Below are 27,846 nucleotides of genomic sequence, written 5' to 3' on the forward strand. Positions count from 1 at the left end.
TAAGCTTATTTTAATTCTTCCTTTCACATTTTGAAATTCAGGTTCATTTCAAATAATTATGATTTATTTTTTAAATTTGTATTTTAAAATAATTTTTATAAATTAAAAGAAAAAAATTGAATTACAATCTTTAAAATCTTTACCATCATCTTTAAAGTAGACGTATTTCTAAGCATAACTGCAAAAAATTACAATTTTTTATTCAAAATTTCTGAAGATATACGTGAATTTATATATTGGCGCAATTTGAAATTTGGCACATTTGTTGAAAGCGATAAAACATCATATGTGGTTTAAACACTTTGCTAAAATTATTTGGAAGTAGAAACGATGTGACATTTTTCCTGCTCATGCACAATGTAAAAAGGTAGGAACGAGGTGACTTTTTTCCCTGCTCCAGCATAATGGAAGGGAAAGAAAAATTGGTTGCCATATATTAAGAAGTTCTTCAAGTGAATTATTCTTGGTGCAAACTGAAAAAAAGATGCCATGATAAATTTGTGAATTTCTCTGTAAATTTCACAAAATTTAATATCTAGGCATAATTTGAGTCGTAGAATAGAAATATGGAAAAAAATTGTTACTTCAGAAAAAGTCCGATTTTGTGTCAAAATACCTATCTTAGAACAATGCTACATATAAAGCTAATATACAGTCAAAAGTGGTTAATCCGGACTCGTCGGGACTTCGGCGATTCCGGAGTTTCTGGATTATAGATCATCAGTTTAAATCTGGTAAGATGGCAAGCAGAAATTATAAAATTAAAAATATGAAAACGTAATTTATGAAATGAAATAAAGAACAATTATGATCTAAAGGGTATCAAAATTTACAAAAAAAAAAAAAAAAAAAAAAGCTTAATATTTATTTGTTTACTTTATTAAACATTTCTTTCAATGTAAGTTGTTTAAGTTGCTTTGTTTTATGTGATAAACCTTTCTCTTTAATTCTATAAACAGACATAATTTCTTCTTCAGTTACAAAGTTCCACTGTTCAAGTCCTATAATTGCTGTGTCGAGAATACCGACTAATTTGTCAATTGAAATTTTTTCGTTTTCAATAACTTCTGTGTCACTTTCTTCACTATCGGAAGTGAATTATAATGACGAGAAATTTGATTTAAATCATATCAAAGACGGAGTACATCAAGATGAAATACTAAATTAGTAAGGAATTATATGCCAAATAAAATAAAAACATCTGCCCTGAAGATAAGGATAGTGCTGACAGATCAACTTTCATTCATCAAATTCATTGCGCGCTGCGGCATCCCCCCCTCCCCCTGCAGAGCAGCGTGAAATTGATAAACAGATTTCGGAATGGTTAGAGAAATGAAGGATATGACTTTATCCATTTTTTGCAGCAATTCCACTTTTTGTTTAATGGACTTCGAAACATACTTTCGCTTTGTAGATCCTTTACATATTAGTAAATATATATCGGAAATTCTATTTGACATAATCGAAAGTTCAAGCTTACGTTTATAAAATTGCTCTAACAGTCTGCAAAAAATAATAAGCCGGATCCAATTCAAAGATTAAGGAACAACGCAATCTGCAACATTAACTGAATTAGATAATTTTAGCTTAGCTTATACCGTCCGTTATACATTAAACTCGCACGTGTCGTTTGTAGTTTTCAGGTCCGGATTATTTGTGTCCGAATTAACGACTTTTGACTGTATATCCTAAGTCGCACTTTCGAGACATGAAAAATGCAGTTTGAATGTTGTCAATTGGCCCAGTAGAATGGGAGATATAGAACTGTCGCCCTTCTTTTTTTTCTTTTGCGCAGTGTACATACTTCAATTTTTGCAACTTATATTGTATTGATATTAGGTCTGTTAATACACTTAGAATATTTCATTTTTTTAAATAATTTAAATCTAACAACCATCATAAGCAGAGCAAAAAGTCTTTTGAAAACATCGATTTTATTTACTGCAGACACGCATTAATCTTATCCTATTTAAATCTGATTGCAATTGTAATGCACTTCTTATTGACTAGTTGAAAGTGAGAATGTTTCTGGCAGAAAATTCTAATTTGCCATGTTTACCAATGCTTACAGCTAAAAAAACTTTTATGACATACACAATTTTAGTTGCATTAAATAAATGGAAAAACCACTTTTTATCTTTCCAGTGTGAGATATCATTTAGAGTTAAAATTAGGATTTAAAAAGTGGAGAGATTTCAGTATCTTGTTATTCAGCCTTTAAAAGAACAAGCATGTGCAAAGTCAAGCTGTAAAAACTAGGAACAATATGTTTAGATGCAGTTTGATACATCCTTGCTAAAGTGGCACTGCACTTAATTACCAAAATTGGTATACTTATAGTAGCTTAATCTGTAACACACAAATTTCAAATAACACTTAAAGCTTATGTAGTCGAACAATGGAGTACTGAGAGTTCTTCTTAGTGATAAAATTAAATTTAATTCATTTTTATAAGATGGCAAAACATATGTGTTTCAAAAGTGAAAGAAATAATTCATGGTATTTTTTCCCCATAGGCCTGGTATCAGACCTCCATTTCTTACAAATGGCACTAAGGACAAATTTGTGGTAGGATGATGACTAATAAAAACATTAGAAAGCCACAAAAAGAGCAATTATATGTAAGAAATAGAATTTTATGATAGTGAAATCTGGACTTAAATCCTACAGAATGTGTGATCGGATTTAAAATTTTAAAGAACTTGTTTACTACCTAAGTAGCTCATAAAATTAGTACTAAATATTTATAAATGCCCACAATAAATATTATAATTCAATTTTAACCTCAGGTTTACTGAACTGAAACTATTTTAGGAAGAGATTTTCTCAGTGGTTTAGTGAGAGGGGGGCAAGGGGGTCTATCATGCCCAGGGAGCCCCTCTACGAGGTCCGCCAAATGATCCCCAAGACAATTTTTGCAGAAATGTTCAGTTTTTATTTTGATTGCTTCTAGAAAATAAGTTCTAAATCAATTATTATTGTAATATAATTAATTTCCTTTCTTGGTTTGTCTGATGAAATATGTTATAAATAATGTTTGCAGTAAATCAATCAAATATCTCCCTATGTAATATGTTCTTTCTGAACTGTTCTGTTCTTTCTTTCTGAACACTTTATTTTTCGAAAATAGTGAAATCTTTTTATTTTTTAAAACAAAATGCACATACAGCTACGCTTGTTATTTAAAAATAATAACAAACAATGAATGGTCTTTTATTGTATTATTTGCCCTTGAACTATTATTAATTCAGCCACTAAACTATAATTATCAAATAGTAAGGTCACATCAAAAGAAATTGACATTATGGACTTTTATTTGGCTCGACTCTGATATCGCTCATCGAAAACAAATGTCGCAAGTCTTTAGATATGTAGATATTGATTTTACCAGCAGAAAAGTTTTTACCAAAGGATCTTTTGGAAAGATTTATTGAAGTGCATGTTAAAGATGGAGCCTGAATTGAAAGTATAGTTTAGAAAAATTAAATTCCGATCAGATTTCATTAACAAACATTACAATGGGAATTAAAAAAAATGCTTAGAGAGAACTGTTAAACGTGAATCTGAAACAAAAAAAGAGTGCCAGAACACAAGCAGTATTACTGTGAATGAGCTGGAAGAATTAGTAGAACTATTAGAAAAATTAGCAGAGGACAGTTCTACCCTAGTGACACCAGAAGTGAAGCTGCAATTTTATTGCAAAATACAATGAATTTTAATTTCATAATTGAAGACCATTTCTGGCATGAAATCTTGAGGAGAACTAATTGTTTACAACTCAGATTTCAAGATACAGTCAAAAGTCGTTAATTCGGACCTCAAAGCTACAAACTTTCTGCACATGCATCGCGTTGACGCAAAGGCGTTTACGTGCGCGCAAGACCTTTATGGCTGCGAATATGCTTGTGCGCATGCTCATAAAACGTTTACGCATGCGCGTTTAATGTATAACGGACGGTGTAAGCTAAGCTAAAATTATCTAATTCAGTTAATGTTGCAGATTGCGTTGTTCCTTAATCTTCGAATTGGATCCGGCTTATTATTTTTTGCAGACTGTTAGAGCAATTTTATAAAAGTAAGCTTAAACTTTCGATTATATCAAATAGAATTTCCGATATATATTTGTTAATATGTAAAGGATCTAAAGGGAAAGTATGTTTCAAAATCCGAAATCTGTTTATCAATTTCACGCTGTTCGGCAAGTTCCTCGTCATTATAATTCGCTTCCGATAGTGAAGAAAGTAACAGAGGTTATTGAAAACAAAAAAATTTCGATTGACAAATTAGTCGGTATTCTCGATACAGCAATTATAGGACTTGAACAGCAGAACTTTGTAACTAAACAAGAAATTATGTCTGTTTAATAGAATTAAAGAGAAAGTATTATCACATGAAACGAAGCAAAACTTAAGCAACTTACATTGAAAGAAATGTTTAATAAAGTAAACAAATAAATATTAAGCTTCTTCTTTTTTTTTTTTTTTTTTTTTTTTTTTTTGTAAATTTTGACACCCTTTAGATCATAATTGTTCTTTATTTCATAAATTACGGTTTCATATTTTTAATTTTGTAATTTCTGCATGCCATCTTACCAGATTTAAACTGATGATCTATAATCCGGAATCGCCGAAGTCCCGATGAGTCCGGATTAACGACTTCTGACTGTACTAAAAATGAATTAGAGAAGCATTGCATGATCATGAATCATTAGCAACTGAACTTGCAGAAATTCAAAATCTTGCATATCTACGAAAAGATAATGTGTCTTTGACAAAAATCGGGTACTGATACAACAATCCCCGTTAGAAGATGACGAAAAATGCCTGGAGTATTGGCTACAGATATTGGCCTTTCTGCAATTTACACGACAAAGTGATCTTAATTCCCAACTTGGAGATTTATTGAACATTGAAAATTTATTAAACAAGAATAATGTTGATAATGATCTTGAAAAGAATTGTAAAAAACTTGGGTGAATTTTTATAATACACACTTTAATGGAACAGAACTCTATGTCAAAATATTTTGCTCAAAACAGTTAGGGGATATTATGATATTGAATATACCTGAGGATAAGGAAGTGTTCTGGTGAATGATATATGATGTATAGGTGTTGTAAGATATAAGAAAAGAAAAAAAAGCAATGAACATTAACAAGGAAAAATGAAATTTTTTTTGGATGAAATGTGTTGGTAAATAAAACCTCAAAAGTCGTTAATCCGGACTCGTTGGGACTTTGGCGATTCCGGATTATCGATTTTTTCAGATTATAGATCATCAGTTTAAATCTGGTAAGATGGCATGCAGAAATTATAAAATTAAAAATATGAAACCATAATTTATGAAATAAAGAACAATTATGATCTAAAGGATATCAAAATTTACAAAAAAAAAAAAAAAAAAAAAAAAAAAAAAGCTTAATATTTATTTGTTTACTTTATTAAACATTTCTTTCAATGTAAGTTGTTTAAGTTGCTTCGTTTTATGTGATAATACTTTCTCTTTAATTCTATAAACAGATATAATATCTTGTTCAGTTACAAAGTTCCGCTCTTCAAGTCCTATAATTGCTGTGTCGAGAATACCGACTAATTTGTCAATCGAAATTTTTCATTTTCAATAACCTCTGTGTCACTTTCTTCACTATCGGACGCGAATTATAATGACGAGGAATTTGATTTAAACCATATCAAAGACGGAGTACATCGAGATGAAATACTACATTTAGTAAGGAATTATAAGCCAAATAAAATAAAAACATCTGCCCTGAAGATAAGGATAGTGCTGACAGATCAACTTTCAATTCATTGCGCGTCGCGTCGTCCCCCCCCCCCGGCCGCAGAGCAGCGTGAAATTGATAAACAGATTTTGGAATGGTTAGAGAAACAAAGGATATGCCTTTATCCATTTTTTGCAACAATTCCACTTTTTGTTTGATGGACATCGAAACATACTTTCGCTTTGTAGATCTTTTGGGAGATCCAGCATCGGAAATTCTATTTGACATAATCGAAAGTTCAAGCTTACTTTTATAAAATTGCTCTAACAGTCTGCAAAAAATAATAAGCCGGATCCAATTCGAAGATTAAGGAACAACGCAATCTGCAACATTAACTGAATTAGATAATTTTAGCTTAGCTTACACCGTCCGTTATACATTAAACGCGCATGCGTAAACGTTTTATGAGCATGCGCACAAGCATATTCGCAGCCGTTAAGGTCTTGCGCGCACGTAAACGCCTTTGCGTCAACGCGATGCATGCGCAGAAAGTTTGTAGCTTTGAGGTCTGGATTATAGATCATTCCGGATTATGGGTATCCGAATTAACAACTTTTGACTGTATTATACAAATAAACAAAAAATGTGTTTCCTTGGATACAAATGAGTTTCAATAAGGGGTATGGTTTTCCTGATCAAAAGCAATGTCGCTCAATTACGAGGTATGGAATGAATGAGGTTATCAATGAGAGACTGGGGTATTCTCTTCCACTCATGTAGAAGACAGCTTTTTAACTGCTAATTCTTTTAATCTGATCTTAACATGTTGTATTGGATTCATAAGCGAGAAACATACTGGCCAATGAATTCAAAGGATTTCTTCGTCGAAAAGAATATTATTCGCTAGCTCAGACGGATGGGGCCTGACGTTATCGTTCGTGAGAATGAATTCATCCCCGACTGCTACAGCATAAAGAAGCACAACTGGTCTGAGAATCTCATCCCTATATCGCTGAACCGTAAGTGCTCCATTCCTGATAATGTGCAGGTTGGTACAGCCATTGATAGAAATATTTGCCCAGATCATCACTCCGCCTCAGCCAAACAGAACTCTTTCAGGCACAAATGGAGGAGTATTACGTACGAGGTTCTCTCATCATCTCGTCCCAATACGAGATGATTCTGTGCTCACCTTCTATGGACAGCACGATATACCTGTATCCATGAAACACAAACCACAAGTCTGCGAGCATAGAAACCACATGGTGGAAATGGTTTCAAATAGTTTGTGTCGAAACTCTGGTACCAGTAGCCCTCTGAAGGTGCCGTTCATGCGGTTTTCTTTGGCCCTTAGTGTTAAATACTGATCCTCATTTTGCGATGTTGCAATCATACGACCCTGTACCGATCTTCGGCAAACATTTCCGGTTTCCAAAATCTGATTCTATACTCTGGAAATGACATTTTGAGAAACTCCTAATGCTTCTGTTACAATAGATTGCATTTGACTCTCCTGTAAATGACGTATTGCCTTCCCGACTATCGATTCAACTAAGTCATCTTGCTGCTATATTCATTGCAACAAAACATTCAACGCATGTCAATTGTTTTTAATCTCCTACTACAAAAGGACTGCTGCAGGCCGCTTTTCACTCCTTACCTAAAATGCACAGTTTTCAATGTCACAGACTAAATTTGCATATTCCCAACTTTGTAAACATTATAATTTTCCTTTATAACCTCTTCTATTTCCTTTTGTTAAAAATGTTGTTGACTATATGGTTATTTCATACCGAACTCACAATATCCCCTAATTGTTTTGAGCAGTGTATGTGACTGCAAGATGTTACTCTGCAGTAGAAAAGAAACTGAACCTAAAACTCCATTACAGATCTTACCTTAATAATATCGTATAAAGAATGTTTTTCCAAACCTAAGAGTTGCATATCAAATACTCCTTACTTATTTCATTACCAAATGCTAGTTATTAACATTCGTTCAGCAAATTAAAATTAATCTTGACATATGGAACAAGATCACCTATGTGATATAGCATTTTTAAATGTGGAAAGAGAAAAATTTGAAATGATCGAATTTGATTAAGCAAGTGATAAATTTGCTTTATCCAAGGCAAGAAAATTATATAAATAGTAATTAATTGCATTAATATACAGGGTGTTTATAAAGTCCCGGACCCATTTTGATGTTTAATAACTCATAAAATAATGAAGATATAAACAAACTTATGGCATTTATTGATGGAATAACTTATATATTTTCCTTTTCAGGTTTGAATATTTTTACTTTTGTAAATATCGTCTGTGCGTGTGAATAATTTCAGGTAATTTCATTTTCCAGTCAAAATATCTGTACTTTTCTAAATATCGTCTGCTTATTAATTGCATTTTCTCTCTTTTGTTTTTGGCATTGTTAATCGTCAAAATGTGCATATGGGGATCTGAAAATCCCCATGATTACTGTGAGGCACAAAGGGATTCCCCAAAGGTTAATGTGTGGTGTGGACTAATGCACGACCAAGTCATTGGGCCTTTCTTTTTTACAGAAAAGACTGTCTCATCAGTCGTATACTTAAACATGTTGGAAAACTTCGTATTTCCACAACTAGAAGAGCTTCAGCCACATGTCTTTTTGCAACAAGATGGTGCACCACCTCATTAAGGTACCATCATTCGTAGTTCTTTGAATGACCATTTTACAGGAAGATGGATTGGGCGACAAGGTCCAATTCCTTGGCCACCCAGATCACCTGATATAATGCTGCTGGACTTTTTCCTTTGGGGATTTGTAAAGGACAACATTTACAGGAGGAGAGTGTCGAACATTGATGACCTAAAAGCCAGAATTACAACCACAATAGCCTATGTGGATGCCAACATGCTTGCCGGTACCTATCATGAAATTGAATGTCGACTTGATATTCTCCGTGCGACGAAGGGGGCACACGTGGCCGCCCATTTACTGATGGCGATTTTGCAAAGGAGTGTGTAGGTATCCAAGAAAGTATGCCTGGAAGTTATGTAGAAATTTAAAAATGTGAGTCTCAGCAGAATGATAATTCAAAGAAGAAATTGAAAAAATTATCTGATGATGTCAATGAACAATTGCAGCTTGCTGCCAATAAATTTAAATACGTTTCTATAGCAGCTGATCAGTCAACAGACATTACTTCCAACAGCTCAGCTGCTTTTGTTTGTTAGAGGAATTTCTAAAATTTTGATGTAACTGAAGAACTTGATGGAATGAGTTTAATGACGAGGTGAACAACTGATTATTTTATCCTTCATTTTAAATTTGTGTTCTGCACATAATTTTGATACTAACAAACTCGTATCACTACTAATGGAGCTCCAGCCATGGTTGGAATTCAGATGGTATGGTGAGTTTACTGAGAAACCATTTGGATGACAGAGGCAAAAATTTGCCTGGGTATCATTGTATGATACACCTTTGAACAGTTGCATGTGAAAGAACAAGGATTTGATCACCTAATGAAGGCAGTGAGCAATACAATCAATTTTATTCACTCAGTTGGTTTAAACCACAGGCAATTTAAAGAAATCCTAGAACACACAGGTGCACCAAACAGTCATCTCATATATAAATCTGAAGTACGGTTGTTAAGCCGTGTAGAGGCTTTGTAAAGGTTTGCTGATTTGACTGATGAAATAATACCATTCCTTGAAGAAAAAGGCAGGCAAACTAGGATGCTAAAGGAACCATCTTTCAAGTGTGACTTAGCATTTTTAGTTGAGGTGATAATCATCTGAATGACCTAAACAAAAAATCAATGGGGGAAAAAAAAAACAATTCCGCAGTCAACTGGCTAAAGCAGTATCTGCTTTCAAACTGGAACTCCAGCTGTTTTCAAAGCAGTTTGGATGTCAAAACTTTGTCAATTTTCCTTACCTGAAGAAACTCAAGGAAAATTTCCTGATAAACAACTGGATTATTCAGATCAAATAAAAATGTTGCCTACTTCATTTGAAAAGCGATTTACAGATTTTGAGTTGCATAAGGTTAAATTTTAACTATTTGGGGATCCACTTTCTGCTGCAGTAGATGAAGTCCCACAACATGTTCAAATGGAACTTATGGATTTGCAAACTTCTTTCTTATGGAAATCCAGATTCCATGACTAGAACATTCTTGACTTTTATTAGACTGTCGAATTTTTGCACTTAAAAAATAATGCAAGAAAGCAGATGTGCTACCATGTTTGATGATACTTATGTAAAGGAACAAACATTTTCTCTTATGAATCTAAATAAGTCAAATTAAGAAATAAACTGACAGATCAACACTTGCAATCTGTCTTAAGAATATCAACAACTAACTTTCAACCAATTACATACCTTGTTGATAAAATTCAGTCTCAACCAACACTGATGTATTTAACTATGGCTAAGTTGTACTTTATTTTTATTAAAATATTTATATATTAAATTATCATGCAAAACACAAACAGTAATTTTTTTTAAAAAGCTGAACTCGGTGTGTTGCCCCCCTCCCCCATAGCATATGCAAGGGGAAAGGAAAACCCACTCCCTCCTAGCTTACATACATATTTAATGGTCTCCAAATCAGTTTAAATTTGATATGGTACTGAATTCCAAATTAAGCAACATATTGCATTGACCCCTCGACCCCCCAATCTTTTTTTATGTATCCTATTCGCTCTTGGCGAACAAGTTGTTTCTGTGAGTGACCTTTCTGCTTAAGGTTGTGCATCCTTAACCTAAAACGTATCAAAATTCACACACACACAAAATAAAGGCTTAATATTTATTTGTTTATTTTATTAAATATTTCTTTCAATGTAAGTCATGTAAATTGCTTTGTGTGTATGTGTGTGTGTGTATATACTAATACGTTTTCTTTAATTTTGTAGAAAGACATATTTTCTTGTTCAAAGTTCCACTGTTTAAGTCCTCTAACCGCTGTGTCGAGAATTCCGACTAACTAGTCAATCAGAATTTTTTCGTTTTCAATAATCTCTGTTACTTTCTTCAGTATAGATAGCAGAATTTTCTGATTCTAGAAGCACACAGATTCCGTTAACTGATTGACGCATTTGTCATCATAATGAAAAACTTCTGTTATATCATTGCTATTTACTACCGCTTCTTCATATTTCTTAAAAAAATCCACTAAATGTAAAATTCCACCTTTGGCTTGCAATCACCGAAAACCTTCACATTTATGGCTATCATGTTCATCATCCTCACTATGAAATATGCTAGCTGGCCATAAGCCACACATTTTTTTAAAGTATCTGGAAACACATCCTCTCTCGATCTTGCAATGCTCCACAGAGCAGATTTTATGCCAAAATATTTTTTTTAATTCTTGAATAGTCTTGCCATGATTCAAGAAATTTAAGATGGACTTTAAAAATGCTACTTTACATTTGCATTTCACTGCGTGCACTATTCCGATACACATCTGCTGAATGATGGATGTACAATTTGGAGGAAAGAATAATATGGATACATTATCTTTCACTAAAACTTTGCATGAGCTTCTAAAGTGAAGTATGAGCCAAACAGTTGTCTACAATAAGGATAATTTTTATGTTCTCGGGTAAACAAACCACCCAAATTTAAATGTTGCCGAGCCTCGGGTATGAAAGATTTTCAAACCAATCATTCATGAATGCTTGTTTCATCAATGCTTTTATTTGCACAATATATAACAAGGAAAATCTTTACTCTTTTAAATATTCAAAGTCGTGTATTTTTCCCCGATTACCAAAAGTTTACGCTGGTGCATTCCTGCAGCATTTGCACATGCTAAAATTGTCAGTCTCGCTTTGGAATCTTTGACACCAGTTGGAGCCCTTTCTGTAGAGTTTGCTCAGGTATTTTGTGGTACATATTGCTACAGAAGACCAGTTTCATCAGCATAGTAAATTTGTTCTGGAGATAACTTTTCACTACTTATGAGTTCAATGAATTCATCTACAAATAGTTTAGCAGCTTCAGTATAACCTGAAACTTTTCACCTGAAATTTTTAATTACCTTATATCATGGCAATTTTTAAAACTGGTTATCCAACCTGTTGAATATGTACACTCAGTTTTTAAGTTCATTTCTACATGAAATATTTTGACTTGAGCCATTAGCACTGGACCTGTCAATGGCATGCCCTTGCTGTGATGCTATCTGACCCATTCAATCATCACTTTTAACATAATTAATCATTTTTCTGTTATTCATTGCAAGTAGGATGCGGGAATGCACAAAAAATTCAAAAAGTTCGTTTTTCTGTGCTCTTATGTCATATACAATTGACTTTCCAATACCATACTCCTCACATAATTTTGAGACAGATATACCTTTATGCATTTTTGCAGCAATTCCACTTTTTGTTTAATGGAGCAATTCCACTTTTTGTCATCGAAACAGGCTTCTGCTTTGTAGATCCTGTTGTAGTTCCAGAATTAGAAACTCCTTTCAACACAATCGAAAGTTCAAATTTTAATTTTCGTAAAGCTGCTGTAATAACAACAGCCTGCAAAAAATAATACGTTAGATCAAATCAGAAAGTTATGGAACAGAGCTATCTGCTATATTAACTGGAATCAGTAAAGTATAATTTTAGTCTAGTTTAATAGCATCCGCTACACATTATTGGTTACATATCATGAGATTGGCGACGAAAGACAAGTTGTGCTGCTAAATTTTGTCTTGCTTCTATCTCGCACTGAGACAATTATGCCTGAATTGTATTATATTAGTTATTATTATACTTATGTCTATTTCTTGCACATACTTAAGCTTATCTCTAAATAAATAAATTTCCAAATATACTTTCAAGTTATCGAAGGCCGACGCTAGATATCTTTACCGCCTGATACAGTCTTTGTGGGTCTTAAATTTTGCCACCAAGCACCTCCCTTAGTTCTAAATTTTTGCCACCCCTAAATTTTGGGTCCCAGTGCTTTCCCTAAATTCTAAAAATTTTGCCATTCCTTACTTTTGTTGCTCAGTACTTCTCTAAATTCCAAAAGTTTAAATTTGGTCTAAATTTTGCTACCAAGCACCTCCCTTAGTTCTAAATTTTTGCCACCCCTAAATTTTGGGTCCCAGTGCTTTCCGTAAATTCTAAAAATTTTGCCATTCCTTACTTTTGTTGCTCAGTACTTCTCTAAATTCCAAAAGTTTTGTCTACCCTTAGTTCTGCCATCTAAGCTCTGCCCGAAGTTTTGGGTTTATATGAATAACAAATCGGTTATCCTTAACTCAAATAGCACTAAATGTAATCTTTAGGCCAATGAGCATCATTAAGAAAATCTGTTTTTAGCATATTGTAAGAAATTTCTGTTAAATATTTCCTTGTCAATATTTCTTAGCCCATTAAATCTGCAATCCTCCCCAAGTGCAATGTCAACATAAAAGGTTACCATATTACTAATATTAAAAAAAAAATTGTTTAGGCATCCCTGCATGAGTCATTACTCAAGTTGTCATGTTTTGATAAACATGTGGTTATGAAAGCAAAATAAAATAAGTAATTATTGCCAAGTTGGCATCAGAGATAAAATATTAGTAGGTGTAAAATCAATAATATTTATCTATGTAGAATGTTTTGGTTTGAGATGTATGCTAAGCAGATACACAATTAGGGAGCCAAATTATTCACACAAATTTATGCTAAAATGACTGCATCTTCAGTAATGAGGTAGTTTATTTGTACTGAAGTGAAATTAAGAATTGGGACTCTCCACGTTTCATTACGGGGGGGGGGGGGAAATCAAATGCCCATGTTTAAAGCATACCCGCCCCAAAATAAAATTGGTGGTGGCTTTCAAGTCCATATTTTATATCATTCTGGATAATGGATGCCCGAATTTCAGACTTTGTATTTTTTTCACCTCATTAATATAAGTTTCGATGCGATTGCAGATAATCAGAAAGTATCCAAAATACTCCTTGAGACAAAACTGATAACTTTAGTCAATTTATTTATATAAATTAAAAAAAAAAAAAAAAAATTTTAAAACATGCAACTAACATTACAGAGAGTTTGGTACATTACATTACCCTCTTTATCAAGCCGGGACCCTGCATTTTTTGGCAGCCTAGGCAATCGAAAATTTTGCACCTTATTTAAGTTTTTAATTTTCCGTTTTTTAAGTTTTTTGGTTTTATGGGTTGAATGAAAGATAATGGTTTCACTTTAGAGTATTTTCACTGCATATATTTCTTAGTTAAGGTAATGCTTTATTTATTTTCTAAAATCAAAATTTACATAGTGTTTGCTTCTATTTAGTTCAAACTGATCTTTATGGATTATCATATTATTATGGATTTATCATATTATTTAAATTTATGCTTCTTTTTTTCTCCCTTGTTTACTGTACTACTTACTACAGATTTATGTATGTTAATAATGAATTTTACTTTTATTCCATGTTTTCATTTATTTGGTATTCTTACATATGAGGGGTAGCTTAAAGAGACCAAAATAGTGCTGCGCTGGACTTAACCACAGTGGTATGTGTTTTTCCCATTAGGAAAGCATTAAGCAACTCATTTCGACTTCATTGCACCTGATCGCTTCTTCCAGAAAAGTTTTCTCTGATTATAGCGACCTTTTTTTTTTTTTTTTTTTTTTTTCTGTAAAACAGTTTTGCATGCTTTCCCCCCTTTTGTTATGGCTGATTTAAGTGAACAGCTTATAGCTGTGAAATTTTGTTCCCTGCTCTCAGATAAAATGCAGATAAATGCCTTGCTCAGATAAAGACAGATGAGATGTTAACACCATTTACAAGGATGGCACTATGAGACAAAAAAGGGGAAATGCCGACTCATGACAAACCTCACTCTGGATGTTTGTCAACTTCTCGAATGAATGAAAATGCTGGAAAAAAAAAATCCATGCACTTGTGCTTGAAAGCTGATAACAGACCATAATGTGCATATCCAGGTCCAATGCATATTTATGTATGAGCTCGTGATAATGCAATATGAGATTTCTCCTTTTTAAAATTTTATGGCTCTGAAAAAAACCTTTTATTCATACACCATTATCTACATCCCAAACCTAAAACATGTTTTGCATCAGCACAATCTGCATATATCACACTATTAAAAACTTTCAATGTGTCTCTCAGAGTTTATCTTTTTTTTTTTTTAAATCCTCCGCAAACCCAAATCCATTTACAACCATATTTTTTGTTTATTTGTAATTATGAAATGTGTTAAGTGAAAACAGAGCTATATGCATTTCCAGTATCAACTCTGCAGTACAGACTATTCAATCATGCCTAATTTAAAGTTATATAGGTACTTTGGTCCTTCTGGAAGAGGATAATCGATAGTCATTATTCACTGCTACGTCTAAAAGGATGTAAATATTTTCGAGAAGCAGAATAATATTTTCACCAATCTGCTAAATCTACACCTCCTATATACTTGCTGTACTTTGAGTGGGCATAGTATTGTATATTTTTTTAAGATTTTTCCCCCCTTTTTCCAACATAACGGCCCATTTCTACAATTTATAGAAATGATATGAATCAATTTTTTTATACAGTCAAGATGAACAAAGCAAATCTGGTGAATTTAACATTGATAACATGCTGTCATACTGGTTTTCAGACCTTCATTTGTTCGACAGCTTCAGGCATGTTTTTTGAACTTTGTAAGGATAGAACCATATGATAATTAAGCAGATTTATATAAATCAGGTGAACTCTAAACTGGTAAAAAATCTGTCAAAACAGATTTCATGGCCTTTGTTTTAAGTGATTTGACTGAATGGACTATCATAAACTAAACCTTTTCTTGGCCCAGTTTTGAATGTATCTTAAACGTGGTTAGTAACTATATGTTTAATCCATGCTTAGCTGGTTTCACTGGCATATACTGCATTAGCTCTAATCTATGTTTGAATTTAAGTAATGTTTCATGAATTGATTACTTCAGCATATGGTGCAAAGTGCTGTTGAGTTTGTTTAAATATGTGAAGCTATTTTGAGGATTTAAATTTTGGTTTTGCTGTCTGAAGAATTGAAAATAATGCTTAATTTATAAAAATCTCTGATCATTATTTTCCTTACCGTTTTGTTTCCAAGCTTTACATTTTGACCAATAATCACTCTTTCTGGGTACTTTTAATATGCTAATTATAAGAAAAACAGTAACAAATGCCTACATTTCTTCTACAAGTGTAATTGCTTCTCAGTTATGGTCAATAGAACCATACTGTCTTATACAAATTCAGCATATTTATTTCTGTATATGTGAAGTAACATCACAAATTTCATCCATGAGGAACAATTTTAAATACAGTAAAGATGAAGCATCAACAGATAAATCGCAAATTGATCTTAAAAAAATGGTTAACCGGGAAAAACTTACGAGATCTCTAATAACATTAAAAGGCCATTCTTTTAGCGGATTTTCTTTACACTGCTCTGAAACAAGATCTCCCAAATTAGCTCAACTCTCATCTTCAATTTCCACTACATATGATTCTTCTTCATTATCAATGATTTCATTTTCTGTTCTTATAAGATTTTAATACTGTGCTAAGGAAGAAACAACATTCAATGGCATTAAAAAAGTCACCTTTTAAACCTGAACAAAACACAAAAGGATCTTTATATGAAAGCTGTCTACAGGAAAGATATACGGATGCAAAGCTTTTTATCGTAATGCATACTTCATTCAGGGAAAGGACAGAAAATAGACCATGGTGATCTTCGCTGGCTAGGTGGTTATTTCAATGATAGTGGCCGTTGCAGCTATTTAAATAGTAAAAAGGTTAAGAGCTTAATATTTGCCAAAACTTGACTCCAGCATGATACTAAAGCAGATAAGCTTTATTGTATATAGCTTCTTGTATTACAGACGTGAAATATATAACAAAAATTTTTAAGGACATTCAAATCTCATGTATATTAATAAAAATAATACAGAAAAAGGCCAACTATCCAGCATTTAGTTAACTGAAAAGCTCAAATAACCAGAATATGTAAGAATTTTAGAAACTATTTTTAAGCAAATAAGAGACTTCGTAAAGACATCACAAAGCACATATAGGACTGTTACTTTAGAACCCTGCTTATAATACCTAAAGTGTGAATTACATGGCTCCCTTTCAAGAGTGTTGATTGCCCCCTCCCTACACCATTGCGTCCATCACATTAATACAAGAATTTTTCCTTGGAACTGGGTACTCCTCCTAGAGAAGTGAGGAGTCAGTATGATACTGGAACATAAGAGAGATTCTGAAGTTTATAACAGTCACTGAGTATTTATCACAAGATCTGCTTCTGCCAATACATTTCAACAGATTTTGTCAACCAATCAAGTCAACCGATTTTGATTTTTTCGTCAGATTAAAAACTGATGGATAAGCACGAGATCAAAACATAATCATAAAATCTTCATCCTGGTTTTATGTAAAGTGATTAATTCTCGATAAGCCAGTATTTTTTTTTTTTTAATAAAGAACAAATTAAGTTTGCTGCTATTTATCTACATTTATCCCGCCTCACATTCCAGTGTAGGAAAGGATTTAAAGTAGGAACCTGCATTCAATGGAATAAAACAATAGAGTATTTTCAAAATTACAACCAAGAAAAGTGTGTTAATGAGCACTACATGGGACTTTATTTGAAAATGGATAAACAATAACAACACAATGTGAAAAATAACGAGAAACAATTTAAGTTTTTATATTCTGTATCCATAACTTGTGTTCATCAATTATCAAACCAAATACAGTACAAAGTCCGTAATCCGAACGTCCATTATCAGAATGATCTATAATCCGGACCTCTAAGCCACAAACTTTTTTTTTGTGTATGCTTTACGCATGCGCATTTCCCATAGTAAAGAAAGTAACAGAGAGGTTATTGAAAATGAAAAAATTTTGATTGACAAAGTTAGTCGGTATCCTCGACACAGCAATTACAGGACTTGAACAGTGGAACTTTGTAACTGAACAAGAAATTATGTCTGTTTATAGAATTAAAGAGAAAGTATTAGCACAAAAAAGGAAGCAACTTAAACAACTTACATTGATACAAATGTTTAATAAAGTAAACAAATAAATATTAAGCTTTTTTTTTATAAATTTTGATACCCTTTAGATCATAATTGCTCTTTATTTCATAAATTACGGTTTCATATTTTTAACTGTATAATTTCTGCATGCCATCTTGCCAGATTTAAATTGATGATCTATAATCCGGAATCACCGAAGTCCTGACGAGTTTGGATTACGGACTGTACAGTATAGAGAATCTGTAACATCTACAAGAATCACTGGCATAAATCTGGCAAGATCTCCAGCAGCTTTCATGGTTAACAGGATTTCATAATCAGATATGTTGTTGTTTAACTTTTATATGATTAAGGCCTATATATATATATATATTTGAATTTAGCAAATATTCTCTCATTCATATAAAGCTAATTTAAATTAAAATTTTAAATTATGAAAATTTAGTTGTATACAAATAAAAGGTTAATTATTGCTGCAATATCATTCAAATTCAGAGAGCATTTGTAAATTAAATGCAAGTATCTAAAACCATGAAAAAATATTTAAGCAGGCGGGAAACATATCATTTCAAGGAGAAGTTGCCTCCACACCTAACTTTTCAAGTACTCAAATCGTGTTTCGTCAATTTAAATTGGCTTTATACGAATGACAGAATATTTGTTAAATTCAAGTTTCATTCCTTGCAGCAATGGCACAACAGAATTATTTAAATTTAATTTTACTATTTGTGTTTATGAAACAAATATAATATATATATATATTTGTATATATTTGTTTCATAAAAATTAACTTGCCATGTTCCGGCATCCCAAAAAATATCTTCAGGATGGTCTATTGTCGCGGTTTTACATATTTTACAAGAATCATATTTGAAAAAAATACTGCTATTCATGAGTAAGCAACTCACTCGTTTTACAAAACAGATATAAATGGTTGTAATTTTAAGCACACTAATGTACTTGTTTACATTTTCCTTGTGGCACTGGCCATACAGTAGAAGGAGGTAATGAACCTGTGTTTCATACGTGTTTTTCACTTTGTTGCTCGCTTTCATACAGATAACAACACTTTGGTTCAAGCTTGGCATCTTTTGAGAATATACTGTTTGCTCAAGACTCGAAATGTTAGTTTTTTGACTCCGTAATAAGGTATGTTTTTTCGTTTTTTAAATAACTTTTCAATTTAACCTAATTTTTAAAAATCAAGATCGTTCAATCCACATTAAAATTACAGGTTCCCTATTTTGTAATTTGATAATTGGTTTGTATATTAAATAAGTTAGGAAATTAATATAAAAAATAAATTTCATTAATTACTATTTTAATTTTAGATCCCTTGAAATGCCGAAACACAAATGTACATATAAAAGACATTACTCAAAAGAATGGAAGTTCATAAAAAAAGTAGATATGTGGAGGAAGAAGAATGTACAGTATGTATGTCCTATATTAAGACATTAGGCATGGTGGTTTACCAGATATTAAAGATCACTTGATCACTTAATCACACGAGCCAAAAAAGCATATTTGTAACATATCAACTGCAAGTTCTTCATGAATAATAGAGTCTTTTTCTAGCAAACCTAGTTCTGATGAAGACTATAAAATGAATGCAGCTGAAATGATTACTGCATATCATACAATTAAACATCATTATACATTTTGCAGCACAGATTGCAATAATAAGTTAATAAAAATTTTATACTCAGATTCAGTAATTGCAAATAAATTTTCGTCAGCACAAACCAAGACGACTGCATTAATTAAATCAATTATTGCTCCACATTCTCTTTAAAATATTAATATTATTGAAAAAAAAAATTATGGATTCACTACAGACGCTAGTAATCATAAACCGACAAAAATGTTTCCTTTTGGTATGCAGTATTTTGACACGTATAAAGGAATACAATTTAAATAGCTAAGTGTCACTTCTTTGCCAAATAAAACAGCCAAGATAATCATCGACTTTTGCATCGACACATAAAAAGAATTTAAATTACACATAAGCAAATGTGTAGCTTTCTGTGGTGATAATGCTAATACTAATTAAAATTTTGGTGGTATTCGAAGAAAAGGAACGTGCAATATTTATTATAAATTGAAAGAAGTAAATGGAAATATAGAGGGTATCCGTTGCACAATATCATGCACAATACTATACAAACAGCTGCAGATAGACTCTCTTGTGGTATTAACAATTTAAGCATTAACATATTTACATATTTTTCAATTTATATAGAGAGGACCGAAAGACTAAAAGAATTTTGTGTTCATGAGAGTCCAATATCAAACTGTGTTGTCCCATTCAGGTACATGTTGGCTCTCACTGCTTCCTACAGTAGAAAGGATACTAAAAAAAATTTTTTTTGAGGTTAAAAAAAAATTTTTTTTTCCTTTCCAAGGAAAGAGCTCTGAAAACCTTATTGACATTTTTCAATAATTCCTTCAGTGAAGCCTATCTATGGTTTATTTACACTCAATTGCATCTGTATATCTATGGTTTATTTATACTCAATTTTTGAAAAAGGAATTAAAAAAATAGAAGGTAACAAGAAATACTGCATCGAAGTTTATTCAATCTTGGAAGAGACGCTAACCATCATTAAGGAAATGTCCGATGAACTTTTTCTTACAGTGTAAAAAAATGTCTTACAAGAGAAAAAAGATGAAATATCACAATCGATGTTTTCTAATTATATGCGTGAAATTGACGACTTTTACAGAACAGCGTACGAATACCTTTTTATGTGGAAGGTTAAAAGAAAATTCCTAGTTCGTACGCTAAAAAGCTGCTGAAATACTGTGGTTCTGTTAAAACATTAACATAAGCAAAATTAGTTGCAATTAAATGTGTTACAAGAGAAAACAAATACAACATTATTTACAAGTAAAAATCAATACTAATAGTAAGCAATATGCTAAACTAATTAAGCTAAATTTAAAACTTTAGTAAAAGTACTAACAAATTATTTGAGCAAAAATATATAAAAACTAAGAAGCGGTAAATGGCAGATTAGCCTAATTCGAATCTTATTAAGGCACAGCACATCAGGGAAAATTATTTTTTAATGAATTTTGAATCAAGCTAACTCCATACCGCGTTTCACCGAAACAGACATTTGAAACTGTACGCGAAACATTTTTTTTTAATGAATTAAAAAACCTTGTCAATATCTGCAGTCTCAATTGTCTGTTCCAATTTCCCGATGCGTCCGCTTGAAGAAACACATTAAGGTGTAATAAAGACAATAGATAATGGAATGGTAATGCCGATGTACAAAATAAAATAAATAGAGATTTGCTATTAGTCAAAATATACAAGATTTTAGTGGAAGGAAACAAATGCTAGTGCATCCGTATTTTTCTTGAATGTTACTTTTAGAAATACCCACTTGGAAGAAAGTTGAGACCACCTGTTTGTATCTCAAAGAAAGAGGATTTAAATTAATTGATTAACTACTCTTTAATCAAATCAGTAACGTAAAGAAAATAATGATTTAAAATGCACAGAATGGAAGAAGTTGAATATGCTTCATTACAAAAAATGGGTGGATTTTTGGCTAATCTTTGAAATATGGTAACAGGTAGTTTGGCGACATTTTCATAAGGCGATAAAAGTTACTAGCTAGGACTTTAGCAGTGCACATGGATAAATTCAAGAGTGTGCGCAATGCCATTTTTTTGCAATTCTGGGATGTTTTTTTAAGTGAAAATAGGTCGACGTGTACATGGATGATATCGTGTATGTGCAATTCTTAAAAACGCAGCAAGCAGTTTGCGATTCGGCACTTTCTCCCAATTTCGCACCTAATCTTCGTCATGATTAATTTTTTTTGTTCCATAAAAGCTCTAGTATAAGCGTAATTCAGCTAGCAGATTGTTGGAAAAAATGTTGAGTTAAAAAAAAAAAAAAAAAAGAGGCCTTTACATCGTGAAAACAAAATGGCGTCCAAAACAAAACTAGCAGGTTACTGTAGCAGGTTTGGTTGCCAAATTTTCGCCAAAAAATCGTCAAGTTACCATAATCCAAAGATTAACCGGATTTTTTTTAAATATAGTGAACACGCTGAGGAATATTCGGAAATTTTGAAAATATATCAGTATATGTTTTTGTTCCACCTCATAATGCTAATATTGAACGGATATTTTCTCTAATGAATGTACAATGAAGAGACGAGCAGAATTGATTGAACATTTCAACCGTAGTGTCCATTCTTCAAGTATTGATGAATTATGATTTGAACTGCCAAGAATTTCATGAATACATTACCTCCAAACCAGAAACATTAAAGCAAGTTGGGTCAACCAAAAACTATAAACAAGTGACAAATTATTTATAATTTATAATTGACGATTCATAATTTATTTTGTTTTGCATAAACCATTAGAACATGATAATTATAACCATTTATGTACTTTTATATATAAACACATGTGCATATATTTCTGTGATTTAGATTTAATTGTATTGATTCAAATTGTATTATTTTGTGAAAATAAATGAGAATGAGACTGATGCATTTTTTTTTTTTTTTTTTTTTTAGTGAGTGTCCCGGTTTGGTGTTGGTATATATACACTCTTAGACACAAAAAATGATGCACCAAGGAGGAGTTATCCGAATGGGATGAAATCGGTAGAAGTGATGTACATGTACAGGAAAACAAATGATTACAGTTTGAGAAAAATTGAATGATTTATTGAAGTGACAGAGCTTCACAAAGTGAAAAAGTCAGTAACGTGTTTGTCCACCTCTGGCCCTTATGCAAGCAGTTATTCGGCTTGGCATCGATTGATAGAGGCTGCATATGTCCTCCTGAGGGATATCGTGACAAATTCTGTCCAACTGGCGCATTAGATAGTCACCATCTCGAGCTGTTTGAAGGGCCCTGTCCATAATGCTCCAAACATGCTTAACAGGAGAGAGATCCGGAGAATTTGCTGGCCAAGGTAATGTTCGGTAAGCACTAAGGTAAGTAGTAGAAACGTGCAGTGTGAGGGCGGGCATTATCTTGCTGAAATGTAAGCCCAGGGTGACGTGACACGAAGGGCAGGCAACACGCTGCTTCGTCAGCGTGTTCGGCAACAGGCTGAACTTCGTCGACACACTGCTGTGCTGTAAGGTTGCGACGGATGACAATCAAAGGGGTCCTACTATGAAATGAAATGGCACCCCAGACCATTATTCCTGGTGTCCGCCTGTCTGCCGGAAGACATACTGCTGTCCGGCATCTCTAGACTCGCCTTTACTGATCATTGGGGCTCGAATCAAAGCGGGACTCATCACTGAAGACTATTCTACTCCAGTCAGTGACATTCCAGTGCAAATGAGCCCGATACCATTGCAAACGGGCTTGACATTGTATAGAGGTCAATGGTAGTCGGCACAAGGGAAGCCATGACCTCAGCCCCCTTTCTGTGAGCCATCTATGAATGGTCCTTGCGGTCACTGAAGCACTAGTTTCACATACTATTGATGATAATGATGCATCTGGGACTGTGAGTGCCGCTCCAACGATTGCTAGATCTTCACGTTCTGTCTTATCTCTAGGCCTACCACTTCCTTCTTGACGCTGTGTGCGGCCATGGTTCACTCATTCCTACCAACATCGTCTAATAGTGGCATCGCTCCTGCGCAAATGTCGGGCTATTCGTCAGTAAGACCAACTGGCTTCTTTGAGCCCAATTACATGACCTTTCTCAAATTCTGACATCTGCGCCTATCGTTCGCGCACCTGTATGCGAGGCAGAGTTATTATCTACCAGAGTACACGGAATGAAATTCGTGAAGAATTTATGACCTGGAATCATAATTTCTCCTCTTAAATATTCTGTCAGTTGTGCAAATCAAATGCGCTGTAGCGACAATCGTTCATTCATTGGCAGCCAAAATGTAAAATTTTGCATTTTCTGTCGAAACCTGTATGCATATCCATTTGTGTCCAATTTGCTTTATACCTTCTCAGTGTGTCCCCCCTTTTTTTTGTCTAAGTGTATGTATATATTAATATATTTATAAGCTTTTATGCCTGGAAGGAACTTTTTTCTTCAAAATCTTAGATAATTTTACATGTGGGTTTTAGTATTACAGTTGATAACAAACAAGATGCTTATTTTTATAATTTTAGATAGGAAATTTATTCTTCCATTCATCTGACTTTTCTATTTTTAACTACATTTTTAATATTTATTAAATAATAATAACATTTTTAATATGCCTGATAGTCTTGAAAATTCCTGATAGTCATATCAGGAATTTTCCAGCATCCAATATTTCCTGACCTTTCAGACAGTTGAACTTTTACTGCAATAATTATTTCAATATGGAGAATGCTAAATTTTCTATTTACAAAAAGAGATTAAATTTTGCAGTTAATCTTTGGATTATGGTAACTTGTCGATTTTCTGGCGACCAACCCTGCTATAGCAACCTGCTAGTTTTGTTTTGGACGCCATTTTGTATTCACGAAGTAAAGGCTTTTTTTTTTTTTTTTTAACTCAATATTTTTTCTAACAATCTGCTAGCCGAATTACGCTTCTACTAGAACTTTTATGGAACAAAAATGCTTAATCATGACGAAGATTAGGTGCGAAATTGGGAGAAAGTGCAGAATCGCAAACTGCTTGCTGCGTTTTTAAGAATTCCACATACACGGTATCCATGTACATGTCGACCTATTTTCACTTAAAAAAACATCCCAGAATTGCACAAAAATGGCATTGCGCACACTCTTGACTTTATCCATGTACACTGCTAAAGTCCTTTATCGCCTTTATCGTAGCTAGTAACCTTTATCAAAGCCTTATCAAAATGTCGCCAAACTACCTGTTACCATATTCCAAAGATTAGCCAATTTTGCTCTTACAGAAAAATATGGCATTAAGTACAGTCACATACTATTCTTTTTATTATGTAACAGTGAGATATTCCCAATTTCTTTACATTACATTCAGTCAAGAGAGAAGAGAAACACAGCATGACAAAACTTAAAATCAGGGAAAACAGCAACCTTGTGTTTGGTGTATATTTTAACTAAAACTCTATTGATTTTGAGGCCAAGCAAGAACAAGTCTCTCTTTGTGAAGAGTGATATCAAAACCCTATCAACTTCGAGAACGATCAGGCAAAGTCCATCTTCATCAAATGCAATTCGCCAGAATCTTTCTCCTGATCAAACAGGACCTGTGTCTGTTTGCCCTTAAAACTGATAGAGTTTTGATTATGGCAAACACAAAGTAGTAGTTTAGCATTTATTCTTAAGGAAAATAGTATGATATGAAAGTTCTCATTATTATAGACATCAAATACCAATCATAACCTACACAATAAGTTTTTTTAACTATAATAAGTCAATTTCATTAAAAAATCACATACGTTAAATCATCATGTGCGTATTTTATCCCAGAAAAATATGATTATTATTGTTAAGCATTACATGGTAAATTATTTCAAAATATACTACACAAATAAATCAAATACTTCAAAATTTTGAAAATTTAAATCTTATATAATTTCAATATTTCCAAATAAAGATTTAAATATAATCAAATAGAAGATAGAATTTCATAAAATTGATTCAAAATTGTTATTATATAGTTATTAAAATGCATGTTACAGAAGCAATGAAACTTTTATAGATTAAAATTTGTACAGAAAAAAAATTAAATAGCTTACCTAGTACATTCATACAGGTGTAATCCAAATACAGTTTCTAATACAATCTGGCAGGACTGTACTGAAGTGCCTCTAAGGAACTTATTAACCACATCTGAAATAGGAACCGCTAGCAAGGAGTTATACTTAAGCGGTTCAATATTGATTGCAAGTACATAGCGAGAATCAACCTGCACCAGGCGGGTTATATGAGGCTGATAACCATAATTGGACAAATGTGAGCCTCTTGGGCTGTTAGATAATGCTGTTCGAATTTCAGGTGACGGGGGTGGACTACACAAATCAACAAGACCATTAGGAGTTGATCTCGTGGCGTAAAGATCCGTCATACCTGGCACAGCAGCACATTCTAAAAGGGACAATGGTTGCAGTGGTGATGACTGTGGAGGTGTAGGATAATGAGGTGGAGGACCAGAGCCAGCTAGAAGCCTTGGACTACCCCCATGAGAATGTAACACTCTGTCATCTCGACACAAAGTTCCATGACTGAAATCATAGTTATCTCTGACAGCACTTACAGAGTTGCTATTACTTCTCGGTATACTTGAGGAGCCAGCTCCATTTAAATTAATACTAGATGAAAGAGATGTTGGACACCACGCATCATGTTCACTCAGTCTCCGTGATAAATTTTCAGGAGCATCTGTTTGTAATACTGCTCGTTCATCCTCTCGTAACCAGTCAGGTTCTAAAATGCGGGCCAGCCAGGGAGGACATGATGCATTTGAAGTGGGTGCAGGTAAATATGGATATAGGGATGGTGATGCTTTTGGCACCATTCCGTGTTCTCCAGGAACAGAATTCACACGAGAACCTCCCAGCCTCACAAGAGGTGGAGGTGGAGGAAATGGTCTAGGCCTCCCCGAGGCAAGCGATGGCAAGCTTCCGTCAGCCTTTCGGCATGGGTCATAGTCGCTTTGTATGTGACCAGTATACTGATTACGATAATTCACAGGATACGGGTAATTACAAGACGATGATGTGGCCAGGAAGTTTTCTAAAGATGCTGGAAATATGCTAGCCTTTTCACTGTTCTGAATGGAGTTTAAAACATTGGCTTGCTCGTGAGGATTCCTGGTTGCATGAGCAGGTTTTAGCATTGGTGTATTCATATCTAAAAATTTGTTCAAACCCAAAAAGGAATTCAACATGCTATCTTTGTCTTGAATTTCATTCATTTTTTCCCTGAGCATTTTAGAGCTATCAACTCCCACAGCTGTTGATTGAACAACAGGTGTTGATTCTCCCCACTTCGGCAAAACATCACTGGAAGATGCAATATGTGACCTATCAGTTTTGGAAGAATATTGCATATTTGGCCACCACTCTTCAAACATAATACCACCAAGAGCATTTTGAAGATCTTCTGTACAACATAACTGTATATCAAGTTTAAATTTCCTTTGATCTAAATTGGCAAGAGAGCACAAAAATCTTAAATAAGCTAGATCCCATTCAGTCACAGTTTCAGTACTTGATACTGGAGGTGATACACCTTCAGGATAAACCATATTTAATGGAACATACTTTTTGGTACCTTTTCTAACAAATGGTACAGGAGCATAATTAATGATAAAGTAACCACAGTGATCACTAAAAACCGGATTTGCTCCTTGGATGTTGAGTTTTGTCTTACAAGTTTCAAGAAATTCATAAAATTTTACAGTGTCTTTAAGACGAACAACAACATCCTTGGAAGTAAACGTTTGATAACCAAACTGAAATTCACAATGAAAACCATTTATTTCATTGAGCAATTTTGCTTCATTTTCAGTAATATAGTAACTTTTTATGTTCGTGCAAGTAAATACTGTCCATGGAAGAATATCTGCATAATTGCTGATTATTTTACATTCAACCATTCGCACTGCAACAAATCTGTCTTCTCCACGCATTATGAAAGGCAAATGTACAGATCCGATAGTAGTCCAACCAAATGCTCCACATATACTGGGATAATCAATGGGAGGAGGATCAGGCTTTACAGAAACTGAAGTATTAGGTGTTTTTGGAGGAATCTGAGTTGAAGACTTAGGAACAGAACCTGATTTTTCTCCTTGGGCTGCACTTGCAACTGTGATAGTAATGTTGCGAGACTGTAACTCAGATAACTGTGGATCATTAACAATAAATTTGTTGATTTCTGTGCAATTTTTTTCTTTACTTGGAACCTCATCCTCCTTTTCTTTTTTTATTTTAATCCCGCTTTCTCCTTGAGTGGAAAGATCAACAGCGGGTGTAGTAAGCGCCATGGTACTTCCATGCTACCTCATGAAGTATGGTAGCTTGTGGAGTTCCTCTGTCTTGTCAAGGATAGTTTCAGATGTGCATCTCGAAGTTCCATTTTATGCTCCTCGTAGGAAGACACTAAAGAGAAAACAAAAATTATATCAATATTTTCAAATAATACAT

General features: G+C 33.4%; 2 protein-coding genes across 6 annotated transcripts in view; one reads left to right on the plus strand and one right to left on the minus strand.

The window, feature by feature from the left end:
- The window catches only part of LOC118193935 (ATPase family gene 2 protein homolog B-like), a 177,979-nt gene extending 154,194 nt beyond the window's left edge, over positions 1 to 23,785 (plus strand). Inside the window, exon 9 of one of the 2 annotated variants that reach the window (XM_085818473.1) lies at positions 22,306 to 23,785. In XM_085818473.1, the coding sequence (XP_085674599.1) occupies positions 22,306 to 22,308 (3 nt within the window). In that variant the 3' untranslated portion in view covers positions 22,309 to 23,785. Of the gene's footprint in view, positions 1 to 8,007; positions 10,159 to 22,305 lie in introns of those variants that run through there. The other variant, XM_085818472.1, reaches the window with a different exon arrangement.
- LOC118193934 (uncharacterized) overlaps positions 1 to 27,846 on the minus strand; it is a 412,362-nt gene that overhangs the window by 26,655 nt on the left and 357,861 nt on the right. For all 4 annotated transcript variants that reach the window (XM_085818468.1, XM_085818469.1, XM_085818470.1 and 1 more), the window contains one exon: positions 25,435 to 27,801. In XM_085818468.1, the coding sequence (XP_085674594.1) occupies positions 25,435 to 27,686 (2,252 nt within the window). In that variant the 5' untranslated portion in view covers positions 27,687 to 27,801. The remainder of the gene's footprint in view (positions 1 to 25,434; positions 27,802 to 27,846) is intronic.

The sequence above is a fragment of the Stegodyphus dumicola genome, chromosome 6, assembly GCF_044657685.1.
Source record: "Stegodyphus dumicola isolate Sdum_Otavi_A_Nest chromosome 6, ASM4465768v1".
Taxonomy (NCBI): Eukaryota; Metazoa; Arthropoda; class Arachnida; order Araneae; family Eresidae; genus Stegodyphus; species Stegodyphus dumicola.